This window comes from Amblyomma americanum, chromosome 3 (genome assembly GCF_052857255.1).
Source record: "Amblyomma americanum isolate KBUSLIRL-KWMA chromosome 3, ASM5285725v1, whole genome shotgun sequence".
Taxonomy (NCBI): Eukaryota; Metazoa; Arthropoda; class Arachnida; order Ixodida; family Ixodidae; genus Amblyomma; species Amblyomma americanum.
This window is the reverse complement of record NC_135499.1, coordinates 169,194,070-169,213,013: the sequence shown is the minus strand read 5'-3', so window position 1 is coordinate 169,213,013 and position 18,944 is coordinate 169,194,070. Positions and strand designations below refer to the sequence as shown.

Here is an 18,944-nt window from a genome sequence, read left to right as displayed (position 1 = left end):
GCCCTAACCACTGAGCTACTGCGGCGGGTCATTGTTCTCTCCTCGTTCTAGCCGCAGAAAGCTTCTAACGTAATATCGCCAGGTGACATCTCAAAAAACGTTTTCCATATATATATATATATATATATATATATATATATATATATATATATATATATATATATATATATATATATATATATATATATATATATATATATATATATATATACCAAAAGTTATTTCTGGCAGCTGATTTGGTCAATATAATATAAAATCACCAAAAATTGAAAAAAACATAACAGGATTTCTGAACGTAAAAGCGCAAAAAACACAAGGACACAGACTAAGGCAGACAACACGAGCGCTTACTTGTCTGCCTTAGTCTGTGTCCTTGTGTTTTTTGCGCTTTTACGTTCAGAATGGAAAACCAACTCGCCCAAATGCAGCCATTATTGAATAACAGGATTTAATTCACGACGTTTCGGCTGGAGGACCAGCCTTTATATATATATATATATATATATATATATATATATATATATATATATATATATATATATATATATATATATATATATATATATATATATATATATATATATATATATATATATATATATATATATATATATATATATATATATATATATATTGATACGGGAATAAAAGAAGAGGCGGAGAGCGAGCGCGAGCGGCGAGCGTGCGGCTCTAGCACGAGGGAGATAGAACGAGAAAGCTTGGCCGCCGGTCGTGCTTCGCCGGCTCTCCTCCGTACTGCTCCTATATTTCTCTGGGCGGGCCCGTGGCCACCCCGTGGCATCCCACACCGTAACATTTTGGTGGCAGCGGTGGGATCATGCCGCTCACCCGCTCCCAGAGTCAAGCACCCGACGTGCCAGACGACAGGAGTCCACCACCAGCCGATAGCGCCGACGACGCGGCGGCCGGCGCCGCTAGACCTAGGCGCTCGGAGGGGCTCGGCTCTTCGCAGCAGCCGGACGCCGGTGTTGAGCGCCTCCTGGATACAGTCACCCAACGGATGGACGCATGGGAGGCCCGTCTGACTGCCCAGGCTGGGGAGATGGAAGCTCTCCGGCGCGAACTCCGTCGCCTGGTGCCAGCCGAGCCGAGCACAGGTCAGGTGCCTTTGGGCGTCCCCGCCGCCGCTGTTTACGGCTCTGCCGTCGCTGGGCCTGCGGTCGTGGCCGCCAATGGCGTGCTCGGCGCGGGTGCGTCCTCGCCGCAGTGTTCGTTGGACGTTGTGGAATTGCCCACATTTGACGGCACCATCTCGTGGGATGCTTACCGCATCCAGCTGGACGGTATTGCGGCGGCGAGAGGCTGGGACGAGCAAATGAAGGCATGGATGCTCGTTGCAAAACTGAGGGGCCGCGCCACCGAGCTGCTGCAGAACGTGCCGCCCGACCAGCTGGGCTCTTACACTGTTCTGGCGGGCCTCCTCGCCGACCACTATGGTGCCTCAGGTCAACCCCGTGTGCAGTACCACCGCCTGCGAGCCCGCCGTCAAGAGCCCGGGGAGACGTACCAGGACCTCGCCGCCGCCATTGAGCGCCTGGCTCTGCAGTCGCTGCCGGGAGCGCCTCAGAACGCCGTGGCCCTGGTCGGCACTGAGGCGTTTGTCGACGCCATCCGACTCCCCGAGGTGCAGCGCTTGGTCCGCTCTGGCCGTCCTGATTCCGTCCGCGCCGCCATGGCGCTCGCCATCGAGGCGGAATTGACTTTGCTGGCCACGCGGGGGTCGCCACCGTCTGCCGAGCGCAGCGTCCGGGTGCAGGCTCCTCGGTCCGCAGCCTCAACTGCGGCCTCTATCCGACGCCTGCGTAACGACGTCCGCATGACCTGCTTCCGCTGCGGCCTGCGGGGACACTACGCGAGGGACTGTGCCGGCCCTCCAACGTCGGGAAACGATTTGCCGTCGTCGGGAAACGTCCAACGTCGGGAAACGTTAAAGTCCGTCCCCACACTCCTTCGTTCTCCGCGTCCCCTCCTTTCGTCGGCTCCGATTACCACTGATGCTCCTTACGTGCTCGTCGACGTCGCCCTGCTTGACCGGCACGTAAAGGCCTTGGTTGACACTGGAGCGGCTGTCAATGTACTGCACAAATCGTTTGTTGCTAACGCGCCCCACCTGCTTCTGCCAGCCGCCAAAACCCGGCTCTTAGCTTTTAACGGCACCCCTGTGGAGCAAGTCGGACGTGTCGTCGTCAACCTGACAGCACTCGGAAATACCATCTCCACCGAGTTTGTTGTCGCAGACAGCCCTATTTGGCCAGTGGTCCTCGGGTGCGGGTGGTGCCAGCAAGCCGGAGTCGTCCTTAATTTTACTAGAACCAAACCACGGGCGAGCCGAACTCTCTGTGGGCCGGGCTGGCTTAGCCGGGTTTCCAGCCTCGGTGTCGCCCTGTGGCAGTCCCTGGTGTCGGCGACCAAGCGTGCCTCAGCATCTCTGCGTGACCTCGCGACGAAGTGGCCGTGTCGAGTCAAGCCGTTCGACGTCACTACCGTGACTGTGGCGTCCGCCGTGACCCTGCCACCGGGTGCGGCAACGTGGGTGTATGCCAAGCTTGACAGCCCGGTCACAGCAGACGTGCTGTTCGAACCCATCCGGTGTTCAGCTCCAGCCCGTCAGATGACCTCCCCTCGAAGCCTTCTGCCTGTGCTCAAAGGAGAGGCCCACGAATTTATACTCAACATCAGCAGCGTACCTCTCGCGCTGACTCCCGGCACGCAATTGGGTACAGCCTCAGTTTTGGACCCCGGGTCACCAGTGGCGTCTCTGCAACCTGAAGCCCCGCCTCGCCACCCTCCAGCGCCGGCGATCCTATCATGGGAAGAATTTAACTTTGGACCCAGCCTGACCTGCGCGGAGCTCGCCTCTCTGAAGACCTTGCTGCTCGAGCATCGCAGTTGCCTTGCTCTCAGCGCCGGTGAACTCGGGTGCACTTCCTGGGCTCAACATCGGATCAACACCGAAAACCGCGGGCCCGTTCATCACCAACCTCGCCGTGTAGCGCCAGCCGAACGGAGAGTCATCCAGCAGCACGTGTGCGACATGCTTGACCAGGGAATCATTGCCCCTTCTTGTAGCCCTTGGTCCTCCCCTGTCGTCCTTGTGCGCAAGAAGGATGGAACACACCGCTTCTGCGTTGACTATCGGAAGCTAAATGCTATTACTAATTGCGACGTGTACCCGCTGCCTCGCCTCGACGATGCGCTTGACCGCTTGAAGGGGGCCCGTTATTTTTCCACGCTAGATCTGCTCTCGGGCTACTGGCAGGTGCCTGTTCACCCCGATGATGCGGAAAAGACGGCTTTCGTGACTCCCGACGGCCTTTACCAGTTCAACCGTATGCCCTTCGGTCTCTCGAACGCTCCAGCCACCTTCCAGCGTCTCATGGACCGAGTCTTAGGCCATTTGAAGTGGACTATGGCGTTGGTCTACCTGGACGACGTAATTGTCTACGCGGCTACATTTGAAGAACACCAGAGACGCCTCAAACTCGTCCTCGAAGCCCTTACCTCTGCTGGGCTTCGCTTAAAACCAAAAAAATGTTTCTTCGGTTTCGCGGAGGTGACGTACTTGGGTCACGTTGTGAGCCGGCATGGCATCCGTCCCGACCCTGAAAAGCTAAAAGCGCTTACAGCTCACGAAGCTCCCACCACCGCCAAGGAGCTCAAAAGTTTCCTTGGATTTGCTTCGTATTTCCGTCGTTTCATTCCGGACTTTGCCAAGCGCAGCGCTCCATTGACCGCCCTGCTGAAGAAGAATGCACCGTGGAGTTGGACGCACGCCCAACAGCTCGCGTTTCTTGACGTCAAGCACGCCCTCCTCGAGCCTCCTACATTGGCCCATTACGACGAATCGGCCCCCATCGTCCTCCACACGGATGCCAGCCAAGATGGGCTCGGCGCTGTCCTCCTGCAAGAAGACGAGTCTGGTGACCACAAAGTCCTAGCTTATGCCAGCCGCCAGCTTTCCGACGTTGAGCGCCGCCGCCACTCTTCAGAACTCGAGTGCCTCGCCGTTGTCTGGGCCGTCGAGAAGTTCCGTTCCTACCTGTACGGCCGTCACTTCACCATAGTCACGGACAATAGCGCTCTCACTTGGCTGCAGTCCGCCAAACATTTGAATGCCAAGATTGCACGCTGGTCCCTGCAACTTCAAGAGTACAATTTCACAATAGTGCATCGGCGCGGCTCTGCCCATCAAGATGCCGATTTCCTTTCTCGCCACCCTTGTTCCGTGACGGCTTTGACGGACCTGAGGACTGCACAAACGCAAGATCCCGCCATTGCTGCCATAATCCACTCCCTTGGCACCGCCGCCGGCGCAGGCCTCCGCCAACTACGCCGGGTCTATCGAATGAAGGACGACCTCTTGTGTCATGTGAAGCGGCTCCGTGGTCGACCACCCGTCTGGTTGCCAGTTGTGCCGGCAACACTGCGGTCGCAAATCTTGCGCGGCTTACACGACGCTCCCACGGCTGGTCACCTTGGTCGCGGCAAGACCTACGCACGAGTGTCGGAGCGGTTTTGGTGGCCTAATATGTCCAGAGATGTCAAGGAACACGTGGCGTCCTGCCAGACATGCCAGTACAGAAAACCGTCCACAGGTGTAACCAAGCCACCCCCGCAGGCTTTTTCGCCACCAAGTTCACCTTTCGAGCTGGTTGGACTGGATCATTTGGGCCCGTTTCCGAAGACGCGTGCCGGCAACCGGTATGTTCTGGTTGCGATCGACTACTTCTCCAAGTGGGTCGAAGCACTGCCCGTTCCAGACACGTCGTCCGCTCATGCCGTCGCGTTTGTGGAACAGCATCTCGTTCTTCGGCACGGTGTTCCCCGGCGCCTCATCACGGACCGTGGGAGCTGCTTTATGTCCCATGAATTCGAGCGAGCCCTCCGCTCCTTCGGCATTGCGCATTCCACTACATCCGTCAATCATCCGCAGTGCAATGGCCTCGTGGAGCGTGTTAACCGTACCCTCACGGATATACTCGCATCCTACGTCGCTCCGTCCCACACAAACTGGGATCGTTTTGTTTCTGCTGCAGCTTTTGCAGTCAACACTGCAGCGCAAGAAACAACGCATGTGACGCCGTTCTCAGTCGTCTATGGCAGAACGCCCTCCATCCCTCTCGACGCGCAGTTGGGCCTTCCCCATCCTACTGCGTCACCAGCTGAATCTGCTCAACGACTTCATTCCGCCCGCCTCGACGCCCAGCGCAACCTCCTCACGGCTCACGCGCGTGTGCAAGCGGCCAACGCGGCAGCACCACCACATCCCCCCTTCCGGCCCGGTGACTTGGTCCTCGTTCGCCGCACCATCCGTGCGACTGGCCGTGCCGCAAAGCTCTTGCCCCGATACCGCGGCCCTTACCGTGTCGTTGCCCGACTCGGCCCCGTGACATACCGCCTCGAAGACCTGCCAGAGCATCGACCATGCGGTGTGCACCACATTTTCCCAGAGCATGTTTCAAACATGAAGCGATATGTCTACGGCGCCTGCGGTGACTCCGACTTAGCTACCGGGTCCTCATCAGTGCCGTCGTCGCCTGCTGGCTCCATGCCTTCCCCACGCAATGCAGTCCCATAAACGGATCGCCGCTCAATATGCATAAAACTCCCTGAAGTTAGCCTAACCGGTGTGGGACCTTCTTCGGCGACTGCAGACACCTTCGCCCAGCTCACACACTTCGAATTCAACGAAGAGTGTGACCGTTTCCTATCTGCGAGCCCACATTGCATCGCCCCAGGAAACCCTGCATCAAAGCACGGCCTGACTTCTCCGCCCCCCCCCCCCCCCCCCCCCCCCCCCCGGTGGAAAGGTGATACGGGAATAAAAGAAGAGGCGGAGAGCGAGCGCGAGCGGCGAGCGCGCGGCTCTAGCACGAGGGAGATAGAACGAGAAAGCTTGGCCGCCGGTCGTGCTTCGCCGGCTCTCCTCCGTACTGCTGCTATATTTCTCTGGGCGGGCCCGTGGCCACCCCGTGGCATCCCACACCGTAACAATATATATATATACATATATATATATATATATATATATATATATATATATATATATATATATATATATATATATATATATATATATATATATATATATATATAACGACGGCGACATCTGTACAGCCCGTGAAAATCTCCCCCGAAAACCATCCCAGTGAACCACTCTTAAATAACGTAAATTCTTCGTAAATTCTTCAAACACCATAATTTTCTCTACTTGGTCCCCATGCAGTCAACCGTGCAATCGCAAGCATTGCTTTGTGTCGGAAAAAATAAACATCACCCAGCGGCTTCCTGGAAGCGCGTGCTACTTCGAACAAGGCTAGGTAGGATACTACACACGCATACGAGTATATGCTGCGAGAGCTATAGTTTCCTGACAATTGCAACAGGCGGAGTCGTATTTGCTTTCGATCGCGAACATGTCTATAGGCGCGACCACAAGCGCGTTGAATTCGGAAAGAACTACAAGTCCGACAGCTGGTGCCTAAGAACCACGCGCGGCTGGTACAGTCAGAACATCCGAGGTGAATTCGTGGCTGCTACTGTTTAAAGCACGAAGTGTGAAATCTGGGAAAAGGCACACAAACCGTCCAGATTGACACGCCGCGACACAACTAACCACAATTAAGAGGCAAACCACCAATGACGGAAGGCAACAGCAGAAATCCCGCATGCTCCAAGATCCAACCGGAGTGGTGGCGGCGAGTACAGAGGCGCTAAGGTAGCTATCGCACTGCGCTCCTTGCGACGTAAGCATACAGGTCCTTAAGCTCTTTTCTCTTTGAGTGTTAATGGGTGCTCTCTGTGTCGCATAAGGTTGGCCGCGCTGCGTAGGCAAGATCGAACCGCGCGCACAGGTTGTCGGTGCACTAACGGCACGTGAAAAAGCGCGCGAGAGCAGAAACTAGATTCAATCGGTGGTACGCGTCAGCCTATATTCCGACAGACAGAAAACGCATCCACCCTCTGCGTGCCCTTCACATCAGGCCCGCCGTTCGGACTTAGCTGCGGCTACTGTTGGAATAGCGTTTAACCGCAATGTTGAAGCACTTTCACAGCAAACACTCCTTTGTAGAAAGAAACATAGGTTAGGTTTAATAATATAGCGAAGTTGGGTGCAACTGTTGACACATTCCCAGAACTCGCATCAATTTGAAGGTCGCCGGACCGCAGTAATCCAAAAAGGGGTTTTGTGTGCTCCCTTCCCTCTGCAGACAAATAGAGTAGATATAATCAACACTCCTTACCCGTGAGAAACCTGATGTCTCGTTTCCGAGGCTCACCACTAAGTAAATGTCCCCTTCCAAAAAGGTGTGCGCGTGTGTGTGTGTGTGTGGGGGGGGGAGCCCGTTCCAGTGCGCTCGATCTTCGAGGAAGAGGGATCGCAGAGGAAACTCCAAACAAAGTAAGTGGCCCCGGACAGCCTCTATACACACCGATTCCGCTTTAGTGTCCGCCAGTCGCGACGGGCGACCATTTCCCCTGACGTCGCGGAAGACATCACATGGGTTGAAATAAGCTGTAACCCAACTCCGTCAACATCAGCCAACAGGCAAACCAGGCAAGCACGACAGAGATAGAAGAGGACACAGAAACAAAGAAAGAAGAAGAAGGAGCCTCGAAGTGGCACAAACTTTTTTTCCATCAGTCACAACAGCTTGCCGCCAGTTCCGCTTCTTCGACCGTTTCCCAATGATCGCGGCCCACGTCCCGCAAGGCAGAGGCACCACTTAGCAGATAGAAGCCGTTCCACTCAAGGCTATCGCTTTGGCAGCGGCCCCAGGCTACATGAGGTGGTCCCTCCTCCACCGCCCGTGGCCAGCGCTGCAGTCGGGCGCCAAGTTGAGGGCTTCGCAGCCGTTCATCACAGAGCCGCCCTCAAAAGCCACTCTCGTCCCAGAGGATGAGCCGGGAGAAACTATACTCTTATAAAGAAAAAAAGTCTCACACAAGCTCTAAACTTGCCACGGAGGAAGAAATACATTAACAGAAACACACCGGGCCGCTGAAACCGCGCACAGCAACGACGGGCTAGACGCTGAAAGCGAGCGAATATTTTCGAAGAAAAGAGAACAGAGCGCGCTGCAACCGAACGAGAGAGCCACTCTTCGGGAGCCACCGTGTAGTCTTCAAAGGAAAATAAACGGTTTCACGCCACGCTCTTTCGTCTCTCGCGGAAAAACCGGCGAGGTGCGGGAACTGCGGGCGTGAGATGTCCTCGCGGCCAAGTCGGTCGAAGAGCAAGCGAGGCGCCGCTCTCGGAGGCGTTATTTGATCAATTTGTTTCTCTCTCTCTCTCTGCGCGACTGCCGCAACAAGAGAGAAAATAGCAAGATACGACGCAGGCATGGAAAGGGCGTAGTGGGAGCGCGAACAGCGCGCAGAACCACAAGAATACAAATACAGACAAGCCGGAACGAGCACCAGGCAACAGAACTATCCAAACGCCAAACCGAAAGGAGAGAGAGAGAGAGAGAGAGAGAGAGAGAGAGAGAGAGAGAGAGAGAGAGAGAGAGAGAGAGAGAGAGAGAGAGAGAGAGAGAGAGAGAGAGAGACCAGAAGGCTGCGAAAAAGGAACGAGGACGGCTTTGAAGGCGCCTCTCTGCAAAGAAAGGAAGCTAGATGCTCCGCACGCCGAAATGAAAAATAAAAAAAATAAACAGATGGGAGACGCGAAAGAGCGCCAAAGCTCGTTCGGCTCGACGAACAGCCTCTACACATCTGAAGCGAGCCGAAGGAAGCCTGGGCTCGAGCGAAAAACTGAAACACCAAGGTAGTCCAAAAAGTCGAAACTCCTCGCGCGCGCAATGAGGCGTACGGCCGTCCTCCGAAGGCTAAGCTGCAAATGCACTGCCGCTGCGAGCTGAATAAAAGGGGGAAAAAAGAGCGTGGGAGTCGTAGAAGAGGGGAAAAAAAAAAGGATGGAAAGAATAGAGACGCCGAGCCGTTTTTCTCCTCGATACGCTCTCATCGCGGCGCGCAGTCGGCACGCGCAAATGCAACGGCCGAGAGAATCGCTTTGCGCGCGCGCTCTTTCGCTACGATAGCCGAGGTACGTCCGGGCTGTGTCAGAGGGAAACGCACAGCTCGTTTAGCTCATTGCCCGCCGGAGAGAGAGAGAGAGAGAGGGGGGGGGGATATGGAAACCAAAGCGAATGAAAAGGCAAGAGCTGCAGCAGAGTATAATCCCGCAAGGACGACGGCGACGATATGCGCGCCCGCTCTCTCTGAGACTGATGCTTTCAACGGGATTCGGGCTCGCTCGCGCCGACGCCGCTCTCGTTCCTGTCTACTACGCCGTTCAACGCGCCAAGAAGCGCGCGCGCTCTCGACACCAACGACTTCGCGCATCAGAAACGTCCCGAATGAAGCGGCAGCAGCGCCGTTCTTTCTCCGCGTGCAGCTGAACCCGAGGCACGTCGTTCTCAATCTTCCGTATTTTCGCGTTTTTAATCGACGTTTCTTCTTTCACTCCCTCCTTTATCCCTTCCCTTACGGCGCGGTTCAGGTGTCCAACGATATATGAGACAGATACTGCGCCATTTCCTTTCCCCAAAACACCAATTATTATTATTATCATTAATCGACGCTTATTATTTTAATGCCGACACAAGAAACACGTCCAGTCGCAAAACCAGGTGCGTCGTCTCCAAGCCTAGAGCACGCTTTTAATCAAAAATCTAATGCCTAAGCGGTTTGTTTTTTCTAATATCCCGAGAAAATGGAACCGACCGAACAATGGAGAAAAACAAACCACGAAGAGGAAAGGCGGGTGGAGAGGGAGTGAAATTGGTTTCCGTAAAAAGCGCTGCCGGCATTTGCCGAAGCGTTTGACATCGCACACCGTACAAGCCCATGCAGCTTATTTCCCCCGGCCCGCGCCTCCCAGCAATTTCTTAGGCTTATTTTTTATCGTTCTTCTATGCCAGCAGTGGAGCGCGCGAACGACAGCAAGCTGAAAATAGCGTTATAAATAAGGTGCGGCGCGCGAGAAAAGAAAGGTAAAAAAAATTCACTCGGCTCATTCTCCTCCCCTTCGCTCGTTTGTTTTCTTTCTCTCTCTCTCTTTCCCCCTCTGTCTTCATATTTACATCTCAACTAGCTGTCGCTATATTACAACCTAGCTGCTTGCAGTCGAGCGATATTATTCGTTGCAAACGTTGGAAAAGCGAGTTCACTTCGGTGCTAAAATTTCTGCCGTGAACCCTTGCTCATAAACAAATCAGCTCCGACTAAGAAGCGCTTTCGTCAGTGCGCTTAAAAAACGTGCCTGGTGTTAGTAAAGTTAAGGAAGGCTCTAACATTGTCACGTGCAGTCGGCTCAAGAAGCTCACGAATCGCGGGTGGCTGCGATGAAAATGAACATGCCGTCTCAAGCCGAGTATGCCGCCCAAGAAGTGCATGGCGGGTTTCTGTTTGTCTGCGCTCTCAATGCACTGGACATACCTATCTCAGGCGGCGAGCGAAACGCTCGAAAACGTTTGCTTATTCCAGTAACGCGGTGGTCACAAACGCTCTTACAAGCGGCACTTGATATGCCCTCGCTCAGAAGGTTGAAAATGCAGGCTGCTAACTTGACGCTTCGGCCGGGACAAACTAAACCTAGAAAAAAACACACACACGAAACGTCAACAAGGAAACAAACAAACGGAAGCTAGGCAAGAAAAGGAAAATGAGCGTTGGGAGAGTGTATTACTGAAAAAAAAACGGCAAAGCCAAAGTGCATACGCATGTTTCTGTAATGGACAGCCCGACGTGCTTGAGACCTACTTCACCGAAGTGTTACGACATAGCTTTAGCACAGTGCCTTAGATAACGACGGAACCGAAATAAACATACCGCACGTCCGACCGCCCCATCCATCGGCATGGCGTCGTTAAGACATTGCATTTCAACCAACTATCCCCCGTCCAAACCATTACCCATAAAACCAAGGGAGTTCCAGTGTCAAAATGAAGCTCGACGCGCAGCATAAGTGCCAGGCATGGAGGCTTCACTTGACAATGTTTTCAGTTCCCTCTAGACCTAGGGCGGAGGACGAAAGCAACAGCTAAATTTCCCCATAGGTAAAAGGACGTTACCTAAGTGACAAGGCAAACAATGGCAGTCCAACCGCTGGTTTTCATATCCATACCGTGTCAAACCGGTTTATGCAAACCGACCGTCAAGCTTACAATTCTGTCAGGATTCAGCGTCATCCGAATTCTGCGAAGACCAAATTCGACGCACAAGCGGAGCCCTTGGGGACAGAAAACCAAAAAAAAAAAAACAGCCTCGTCCTAAGCCAGTTAAAACAATTCAAAAGCCAACGGTACTTCGAGCAGTTTGAAAAGCGAGCCACGATTCCGAGTAGCCCGATGCAGGTAGCCTCCTTGCTCGGTGCAATCGGCCTCTTTCTAGCGCCATCTCCCGCTCCAAAAACGTTCTAATATTTTAGGAAAACGCACTGTCGTCCATCACGCCCGTCAAGAAACTTAAGGAAACATTCGTCTCCGACATAACCGTCCCGCCGGCAGACCACTGGTCACTATGCGCACAAATGATGGACAATCTAAACACTCTTGGCCACGAACGACGTCCCACGGAGCTCATCCCAGCGACAGAGAGAAAAGCCGCAACAAAGGGAGTCACGCTGGAGATAAATTTCGAGCCATGCAGGGACATCAATATGCACGCACCGGGATATGTAGCCGCTTCAGGTCGTGAATAAAGCGGCGGAAAACTTGAGGCGACGGGCAGAGAAACTGGCGTGATAGATGGTTCCTTCACGCGCCCGGTGTCGAGATCCCCGACGGTCTCCCGCTGCCGCAGATAAGCCTGACACACCAGAGCGGAAAGAATATTCCACCGGAAGTCACTAAGCGCGGCTATGAATAAGAGCGCCCGCTTACCTCTCTCTCTCTCTCTTCCGGGAACCCGTATCGTTCCTTCGTTGCTAGCCGTTCTCGCTTGGAGTAACACTTTCACTCCGCGAGAAAGACGAAAATATCGCCCAACAGCGTGGAAAGATAGGAGAGACCAGCGCCTAGTGATATCGTCCGTCGCTTAATCGCAGAGCGGTAACACAGAATGAGAGCGCCACCGGCGAGAGCGGGACAGAACCGGACACTTTGTAAACACCGATGATGGAAGCACTAAGCTTCCAAGCTCAAAACTAGCGGCATACCCGACTCACAACACACATGAACTTCGTCATTACAGCACGATGATAATCCTCATCGCTGACCAGCGATAACTGAGCGAGTCACGCTGCTGCAGGTCAGACCAGGCGAACTGTCATATACTCAATGAAATCTATGGTCATTTTCACTCTTGGCCTGCAATGCTGCGGAAAATGCGCGCTTAGTGAGCATGCTAAGGTACATCAGTCAGCCGCTTATCACACCTGTTTCTCGAGACCTTTATGAAGGGTAAAACAGAGGTTTGGTAAGGCCTGAAACGAAATGCTAGTGGCAACCGCGAATATGAATGCAAATGTGCCTATTCGCGCTGGGTGTATTTGCGCCCAAAAGCAAGTGGCCTTCACGGCGAAGCACTATACAGAGAGAACTAAAAGCAGAAGGGGGCGCTCACATAATTTGACGCCAGCCCATGCAATGCAAATAGCGTTTCGTTTTATACTTAACCACCTTTGCGTCTTACCTTTTATCGATGATTCGAGAAGTAGGTGTGATAGGCAGCGGAGTTATATACCAATTGCGCAGCAAGAGAGAGAGAGAGAAAAACATTTATTGAAATCTCAATGAGACTAGCGGTGGGCCGTCGTCTTCATCGTTGACGTCTGGTCTCTTCGCAAGGTCGGGCCCCTATTCCAGGGCTCCGCTGAGTCTTGCTGCTTCGCATGCGTGCTGCACAAGGGCCCTTTGGGCTGTGAGCTCGCTGCTGGTGAGCAGACGCTCCCATTGCTCCGCACTCGGGGTTTTGAGTTGGTGGAATGCATAATTGCGTTTGCACTCCCATGTAATGTGGTGTAGCGCGGGGGTTGCCCCGCACCACGGGCATGTGTCCCTGAATTCCTTAATTGTGTAAGGTACATTTTGTGTAGAATGTATAGGTTGAAGAATGTTCCTGTTTGCAGTCTCCTGGATGATTGCGCAGCAAGCACAGCGTTGCACGCCAGGAGTTATACGCGGAGCATATTGTTGCGGGAATAAACGCCCAGGGCACCAAGTGCCCTGCGCCGAAGAAGATGAGGCGCGGGGAGCGAGCGCGCGCAGGCGAAGATAAAGGTTGGGGGGCCGCCGGCGGTGTTCCTTTGGCTCTCTCCGACTTGGTGTGCTTTCCATTGGGTGAGACCGTCGTCCCGTTGCATATTTTGGTGGCAGCGGTGGGATTCGAACCCACGCCCCCAAAGAGACTGGCCCGGTTTATTCCCGTAACAATATGTTCGCACGCGAAGGCCCGGTTTACCTTTTAAGAAAATGCGCAGTGATCGCTGCCGTGACGATGGGCACCTCAATCACGGACAGTGGGAAGAAAAAGAGCGAGACGAAGCAGAGCAATGGGGGCGCCGCAATGGAGAGCCCTGAATTAATTTCGACCACACAAGTATATATTCTGTATAGTGCACCGATATCGCACGTCACATCGGCGTTTTTTCAGCTATGCTACACGCTAAAGAGGCGCGAAAGATCGCAGTGTTTCCGCTACCTCTTAAAATCACTCCTCTCTTTTGCTGACATTCCTCTGAGCACCGGACCTATATTAATTGTGTATGTGGGAAGGGAGTGGGGCGCAACAGATGTCCAGCACGTAGATAACACTCACGCTGTCACCCACAGCAGCGCGATGCGACCGAAACTTTATGAGAGATTACAGCGATTTGCTTCTAGACTCTCATGACAGCCAGCCATGTTTTCTCTCACCAAACGCACGGAACTGCTTTTGTCCAAGCTGACTGACTTGCCCCGCTCTACACTAAGGCCAAAGCATCACGCGGCTTTGACTACGCGGGCCCAAACACAATTTTCGCACAGTCTGCTGTACAAGCGAGTTCGACACCACCTTCAACGACCCTGACGTGGCGAGTGCGGCCTGCTGCTCGTGGATTTATCCCACCGGCAACACAAGCGCGACATTAGACCCCACACGCGAGGCGTCAAACTCGTCAGCAAGCACTTCGGCAAGTGGCGCTGCTGTTCTCTGGCTAGCAAGCTCTACCTCTAGGACAGAGTTCTCAGTCAATCTGGGTCGACAAGTGATCACAAGTTTTTAGATTTGTATCAATTTTAAGCCGCTCCGCGTCGCACGCCCCTCGAACCGTTCAGCAGCGCCTCGGGGCCCGAAAGAGTCCGGTTCACGCGCACGGCTGACTTCTCGTGCCTGCGGTGAAACCAAAACGAAAGCGCGCGCTCCACAATGCGGCAACGCCTGTTTACACCGACGCCCGTCGCTCGCTGTTTCGGCGGACTTTCGACGTGAATGATGCTGACGTTCGGCACAAACACCCCCAAGCGAAGGTAAAGACCCTCGCGCGCTGGCCGAGCGCATTTTCGCGGGAAAAGCACGGGTGTCGCCGACAGCCACGCATGTAGAGGGCGAACGACTGAAATGCGTTTGGCACCGACGGCTTCCGCTCGCGCTGCTTTCAGCCTGGGATTTTTTTATCTCTGTGTTTCTGTACGGTTAATGAACGTGCTGTCACTTCTCCCAAACGGCCGCGACAGTGATACGCACGGCCACAGGTGTATATACTGCGCGTTAATTTTGTGTACACGGCGTGCCGGCGTCAAATCATGCGTGCGACGAAGCGCACGTATGACGTCAAAGAGACTTTAAGCAGCAGCGCTGCAAAGCGAACAAGCTTCGCGGTCACAAACGATTATCGAAAACTATCATACAGAGGCCACTCTAAACGCGGACCAACGCTTAAAATTGGCGCAGTTATTAACAAAGACAGGGAGCGTCATGTCAGCAACGTTCTGCGAAGTTCTTCGCGTCAGAACGGTCCAACGACTCTTCCGGAAATAATTCGACCGAACAGCGGTTCATTATCTCGTATTGCCTATGTCGAGCGTTAGGATGACTTGGTCGAGGAATACTAAAAACGACATGACAGTGCTTACACTTTACAAACATGTGGCCTAGAGCAATCAACCCCAGCCGGAAATATGGAATATTTCGAGATACAGAACTAATTATAGCAAACAGATGCTTGAGAATAATTTACCAAGGTTGTTGAATTCCCTAATTGAAATGGGTATCGACATTCTAAGCATGAACCCGTCAAACTTTAAAGCCTTCATGCGTTCCTATACTGCATAAAATGTAATATATTTTTGTCTTTATTATTTCTTTAATACCTCTGTCTCTCCTTCATACATATTTGTGAATGTTTGTATGTTTTGTTTTGGGCTTTCTTTATTCACTTCTTGTGTTCTGATGAGCTGACTGCCACCGCTGCTCTGCCAAGTGTACACCAGGATGCAGGACCGGTCAAGCCTCCAGGAGGCTTTTTGCCTGCCATCCTCGACATTATATCTGTATGGTGTAATGTTGGAATAAATATTTGAAATTTGAAATTTGAAGTTAGGGGATTTGGTTCAATTCTGGAGTGTTGCCCTTGTCGCGTTTTATTTTGGATTTTAATGTACAGTGCTTGTTACTCGTCTATTATTTAAGTTGCTCCACAGAAATTTTGCTGCCTGCAGGCCTTTTTTTATCTTTCGTTGTTTTCTATTGACAAAGCACTGTGCGATTGTATCCCCACTCCTGCCTTCGCCACCAAAAGACGGCTGGCAGTTATGAATAAATAAATAAATAAATAAATAGCATGAGCCTCTCATCGTGAACATGACTACGGTGTACACACGCTACTCTCTCGTCACATACACGTACGCCGCGAAAGCAGCGTACTGCTCCCCTAAGGCAAAGAGAACACGCTAGCTGATTAAAAGGAGAACTCCGTAAGCAATTTAAAGAGTACACAATTTAACTACGGTAGCGGCGGAAAAGCGCAAGGCGACGTCGTACGGCCTCAAGATCAGCAACGTCAACAGGATCAGGCTTTATCTTTCGGAACGTATTTTTCACAATACACTTAGCAACCGCGCTCAAGATCGGCAATATGACGAAAGCCTACAGGCTCATCAGCAAGCCGTCTAACTACACAACACGGAAGTATATACTGGTGCGTTTTGCGTTTCGCGAGACAAAGGTTTAGCCCGATGTCACAACCATCGCAGGAAACTGGTCCCGCAGCAGTTGTCGGAGAAAAAAATAAGAGTATACGCGCGCCAATGCAGAAGCTTTCGCTCGGTGTATGCGGCTAGTTCACGGCCGCCAGGACATGCCTAAAGTCGCCAACAAAAAAAAAAAAACGGAGCTCGTCTCATACTGACGACACAAACCCACAAAGAAGCCACGTAAGTTGCAACAGGAAATTTGGGCACTTAAAGGCACGAAGCGGCGTACAAGGGATACCAAGCATTCTCTCCTAACGAAATAAGCTGTATTATGCAATAATCTCATACAGGCTTTGTATTACAAATGTATTATTTTGTAAGAAGGAACGACAATTGTAATGCAGCTGTATGAAAATGTACGGTGATTGTGTGACATTTGTATGACCGTATGAGGTTATCTCATCATATAGAGTTTACACTGGGGTTGTTAAAGAAAGCTTCAAGATCTCCAGTAACAGGGGCCGCGCCGCGTCAATCGATACAGCATAATAACGTTTCGGCGCGCTCTCTGTGTCATGACAACATGCAAAAGCCTCATCACGAACCGAATCATCACTCCGAAGAATATGGGAGGACTTATTTAAGAACCTACACGACACGGCCCCTCTCGATTCAAGCATAAACATGGACACAGTACGTGTTCTACACACTCGTGCTATCTGCTGTCTGTTGCTATCTGCTGCAAAAGTTCCGAGGCCATGGCGCGTGTGACGTTTCGGCGACGCATTGATAGCTCCCAAATGCTGGCTTTGCGATCGAAGGTACGAAAGTCGAATTCCGCTATCGCTCTCGAGCTCGGACCAACGAACAAAAGCATCCGGTTCACCGACAGACACGTACAGGTAGCAGAAATACGAAAGGAAACAGATGACGACCATTCAACCATAGACAACTCCACCTGCATGACTGATAAGCATATTGTAACCTTTTTCTGAACAGTTCTCTTCGGAGTGGCTGATACCAATACGACATTCTCTACGTAAGTGCAAAAATAACAACAGCATTCATTCTTCAATGTAAACTCTTCCGTATCAGATTGAAACTACCTGTAATTTTCCACGACAGCCACGGGCGGGCTGGTCTAGATAGCACCTCTCGCCACAGATTATGCTTTAGGCACAAGCCGCTTCAAACGAAGGAGGTACCTAAAAGCGCACTCAACTGCAAGAATTACAACGAGTCACTCATAATGAGACAAGCGGAAGCTAGACGTCACCGCTGCTTGTCAGGAGATAGCCCCGCAAAAAGGACGCTAAATTTGTTCTATCCGCTGTATCTCCCACGTTAACTGTATGACTATGTATACTGTGTTAGGCCGAAACAATAAACAGAGGGATGGGGGTACGATCACGACAGTCGCAGGGTTAGAAAAACAAGTTATGTCTAATGAGGTCTGCATGTATCGGCCCAGCATTGGGAAGAGCAGCATTGTACCGTTCTCGGCGCCGCAAACAACATTACTCGCATTCTTCGAAAACGCGTCGAACGAAATAGGAGACAGCGACGGCAGGGACGGACGGGTGGCGGCCACTCACCTTGCGAGACCTCCTCAGGGTTCCACTACGCGACAGGACGACGGTTTCCGCCGGCGAGACCGGCACCGTGAGTACGGACTCCTCGGCGCCCATCGGGGCAGCCCCAACAGCATAGTGCCTTATGGGGCACGCTGGACACGCCGCCCCCCTGGCACGCTGCTTCAGCCGCTGGTCGTCTTCCGAGTGATGGGCCGGCACGCGCTGGCCACGGCGCGCGCGCTCACGTGCCGGCCACGCTGCCCGCGATACTGACGCGGACCACCGGCACGGGCGACACACAAACTCCAACAGGCGCGCCTCACCCGCCCCTCCGCCGAGCGGCCCGCGCGCTTCGACCCGAGCGCCGCCGCCGCCGGGGGCCCGAACCGCGCGGCACGGAAGCTGTAGTTCGCCGCCACGCTCTCCGGAGAGAGAGAAAAAGGAAAGAAGCACGCGCGCTCTGCGCTCGGGGGAGAAGCCAGAACTTCGTCGTCGAGCGCTGCTTGGGGCGACACCGTACTTCGACGCTCAAGGTGGGCGAGTGTTCACTGGTACCCGCGACAAAAGGATGAACAGAGGCAAAGGAGACAGCGACTCGCCTATAGGTTAACATTGTGAAAGTGACAGCATCAAAACACCTCCAGACTTTAAGCTAAGCCCCATTCAATTCTACAAGATGAGGGCGAGTTGTCAGGGATTAAAGCTGCTATAAAAGACTGAAAAAGCCTGAGCTCACGCCGCTTCCTGGCAGCTTCGAAAGAAGCAGTAAGAAGCAAAAGTAATCTTTATTTGCTTAGGAGACACCGCGTATCAGATTGTGCTACGCGCACCTATCGTATATGAGATTGGCATACGTTCCGAGTACAAGAGGAAAAACATGTCTGTGCGCGGCAGTTCACCCCTCACAAGAAAAAGAAAAATAGTTACGTTACATGCAGAACCACAACAGGACTTGCCTCAAAACGATTTCGAAGAGCGGCAGATTTTCACGACACTGAGGTCCAGAAACGTTTAGCGATATAAGAACTAAACCCGCCACAAGTCCACAACTCGCCAAGTTACAGAGGATGAGCTATAAATCACTACGACAGCTAACAGAGAACACTGTGAAAAAAAGAAAGAAACAAGGTTTCTCTCTAGGCTGTACTGCGGCGCACAGACATTTTGTTCCTTTTATATTCGCCAGCTGGCAGCACAATGACTGTTTATGGTCACTTTACTGTCAGAT

The 18,944-nt window shown here is 52.5% G+C and overlaps 1 protein-coding gene across 16 annotated transcripts in view; it reads right to left on the bottom strand.

Annotated features, from left to right (window-relative positions):
* dlg1 (MAGUK family member discs large 1) overlaps nt 1-18,944 on the bottom strand; it is a 540,041-nt gene that overhangs the window by 398,423 nt on the left and 122,674 nt on the right. Inside the window, exon 1 of one of the 16 annotated variants that reach the window (XM_077658737.1) lies at nt 17,738-18,010. The exons of the other annotated variants lie outside the window; for them this stretch is intronic. Within the exon in view, the coding sequence (XP_077514863.1) occupies nt 17,738-17,830 (93 nt within the window). The 5' untranslated portion in view covers nt 17,831-18,010. Of the gene's footprint in view, nt 1-17,737; nt 18,011-18,944 lie in introns of those variants that run through there. 16 annotated transcript variants of the gene reach the window in all.